General features: G+C 40.0%; 1 protein-coding gene across 1 annotated transcript in view; it reads right to left on the reverse strand.

The window, feature by feature from the left end:
* Window positions 1-2,900, reverse strand: part of LOC138013288 (polypeptide N-acetylgalactosaminyltransferase 13-like) — a 16,250-nt gene extending 13,350 nt beyond the window's left edge. The window contains exon 1 of the mRNA XM_068860320.1: window positions 2,117-2,900. Within this exon, the coding sequence (XP_068716421.1) occupies window positions 2,117-2,763 (647 nt within the window). The 5' untranslated portion in view covers window positions 2,764-2,900. The remainder of the gene's footprint in view (window positions 1-2,116) is intronic.
* Between the last annotated feature and the right edge of the window lie 340 nt (window positions 2,901-3,240).

The raw sequence follows: 3,240 nt of genomic DNA on the forward strand, positions 1-3,240 counted from the left end.
CGCAAGAAAAACATTTGTTGCGGGTTGAAGAAATGCAGAGCGCTGAGTGGTTGATTTGCTAGTACAAGAGCACATTTGTTGCGCGACAAGTTGTGAGCTTGATGAAAAACGAGCAACAAAGCCAAAATTTGTTGCTCAGAGTAGATCTGCGCTCTACTTTTCGCAATAACTTTCTTCAACCCGCAACAAATGTTTTTGTTGCGCGACAAGTTGATCATGCAAGGTGAAAAACGGGAGAAATCGACCCAAACTTGCAACGAAATAATGTTGCGCGCCAAGTTTAGGGTTTTTGTATCTCGTATTTCGCCGCCTTTAGCTTGCGCAACAAGATGACGGTATATTTTGGATGTTGCTCTCGTAGATGATTATGACTGTCAGGCCAGTTTACATTTAAGACACGTAAGGAAGTCAGAGCAGGTCTGTCATAATCTTTTACCCCATTTAAGCTTTCTGGCTTGATTTTGCACTGATTTTTTGCACTGATTTATCATAGGCAACTTAAGCTGAAATAGTGAAATCAAGATGGCGGATCTGATGACGTCACACGACATAAGCGACATCCAAAATATATTGTCATCTTGTAGCGCAAGCTAAGGGTTTTGCACTCCACGTGAATTTATTTTACTGTGACTAAATTTAACGAAAGCCTTGGGGGGTTGATCAACATCCCCTCCCTCCCCCCTCAAACTGAGCCGGGTACGTGTTTGCTGACGTGAAAAATGCCTGCAAGGCCTATAATTAGAGCTTCCTTTATGAGAAAAACATTCGTATTACTCGTATGTATTCGTATGTATCCGTATGTTGGTCGTATGTATCCGTATGTTACTCGTATGTTACTCGTATGTTAGTCGTATGTTAGTCGTATGTATTCGTATGTATCCGTATGTTCCGTATGTTACTCGTATGTTACTCGTATGTTACTCGTATGTTACCCGTATGTACTCGTGTGGTGTTTTAGTCATGATCAAATAAAGGTGATGAGTTTTTGCATCTACGTAAATGTTAGCAATTAATAGTACGTGATTTACAAATAATTCATCTTCGGCATGAGCTAAAACACAAATGATGGATTCTTTCACAATCTGACAAAATCGCTTTATTTAACCATTAAATATCGATATATCTTAATGTTTAAATAGCAAAGCCATTTGTGTTGATCAAAACTCTTGAGTATAATTTCAAGATATTAAAATTTTTCACAATCTGATTAGTTCTTGGAGCAAGTGGAATTCGCCGAGAGAGGCAGAACGGAATCAGTGAATGCGTTAAAGCACTGACCACGTGTTCCTCGTTAATTTTTCAGGGCCGCGATAGGATCACTATGCCGCGGTATGTTTCGCAGGTTTCTTGGCAGTCTGCCAATCGGATCGCCAGATTAGCAGCGAAAACAAGGCTGTTCCTTGTGCGGCCCATAACCATAACTCTAGCTGGCATAGGGCCGAGATTGCTTCACTCAGAGTACTTTTGGTATGGTGACGGGAATAAAATTCTTGGCTAGTTTGAAAAGCTGGTAAAATGAACGGATGTGCAATCTGTAGAAAGAACTTGCTTTATTAAAAGTTCTTTCCAGGCTGTAAAACAATTCATAGACATTCTACAAAGTCTTTACACACATGACTAGGGGCTAATCAAGTATAAAATTAAAATATTAAAACTGTTCATAGGTATAGTCGTGTAAGCTCTTGGACTTCCCTGCCAATATAGACGCCAAAGTATGAAGGAGTAATATTGAATAGTGATATTAAGCATTTTATTCTGGATACTTTACGCATTAATTAAAACAGAGATTATGCTGGTCATGTAACGAACGTGTTTTTCTTTGATTAATCCGTGGATTTGTCTGCTAAAAGGAAATTTTCTGAGCGCATTTAAGAGCGTTATCAGAAGTGGCACAGAAACGTGTACCGTGACGTGTTTTTCATTACTGAGCACTTAACCCAATGAAGCTTACAACTAACGGCATAAACTGCTACTCAGCCGGTTGGAGGCTTCACCATTCAAATCAAATTCATAAAACCATTCTATGTTTATTTTCCATCAATGAGTCATATTAAAGATTCGGCGCGTGAACAAGAAGCTGACTACAAATCGTTTGAGCTGCTGAGAGATAACTTACCCAGGACTTCTCGTATCCGGAATTGAACGAACAAGTGAAATCTTCCGACTCACATATTCATTAAAGGCGTATTTGTTGTATCCTTCCTTTTCATTCCTTTTTTCGCTCTTCGCAACGGCTACAGCATTTCCATCCTCCCCGGGACCATTTGGATTACGAGCATTGACGTCTGGTAAGTCCGGAATATGCACAACAACCTTGGTGACCTTTGAATCACTCCTTAGGTTTTTATCTGGAGTTGTCCTCACCTCAGAAGCGAACTTTTTCTTCAGATTTCTGAAAATTTTTACCTTATCCAGTCTCATTTTTCTTGCTTTGTGTTCCTTTTCGAATGAATTTGTTTCATTTTCGTCAATTATTTCATTTACCATCACTAGATTTTGCTTGTCTATGTCTTGCAGCAATTTCTCCGCGATATCAAATTCGCTTTCAAAGTGATCAACAGTGAGTATTTCATGTGGTAATTGCTTTGGAGTTATCCCATCAAATCCAGGCTTGGTATTTGCGACTTTCACGAGATTTAAAGCGATATTCCCTTGATATGTAATGAGTATGACAGTATTAAATATAAACCATACTATGGACGTAGCGAGAGCAACAATGATCGCTTGCTGCGGCCTGCGAATTTGGCCACACTTGAAAGCCATCAGAACATTTAAGGACAATTTCACCAGGTTAAACAGGCAAATAACGGGATATGCTCCCGTCAATGACAATTTCCGAGTGGGATTTCTGTGTCTTTGTTGTTTCGACAGTCACGCACAGCTTTTGTCTCTACGAACGTCGATTGGCGTCATAAATACAAGAAGAGCAGCGTTTTTTGGCCCACACCGTTCCTCGTTACAAATTGATCTCCCTTAATTCCTGTCATAGTAAGGCCCTTTGCCTCGAAATAGCCTCAAAGGCCAACAAAAACCCTCGCAACCGTGGTAACACTGTTTTATCAGGCGTTTGCCAGTATTGACCTACAACCTGTGTCGAATTTGCGGGCCACGTGAACACAAAGACAAGTATTGTATTAAAGATCCATTAACAAGCTTTTCAGAGTTCATTCCAGCTCAGGTGTCAACAGGATTCGAAGTCTTTTGTTCCGGTGTTTAAAGTCAAAGGTAAACAACTCAGCT

This window comes from Montipora foliosa, chromosome 8, assembly GCF_036669935.1.
Source record: "Montipora foliosa isolate CH-2021 chromosome 8, ASM3666993v2, whole genome shotgun sequence".
NCBI classification, from domain to species: domain Eukaryota; kingdom Metazoa; phylum Cnidaria; class Anthozoa; order Scleractinia; family Acroporidae; genus Montipora; species Montipora foliosa.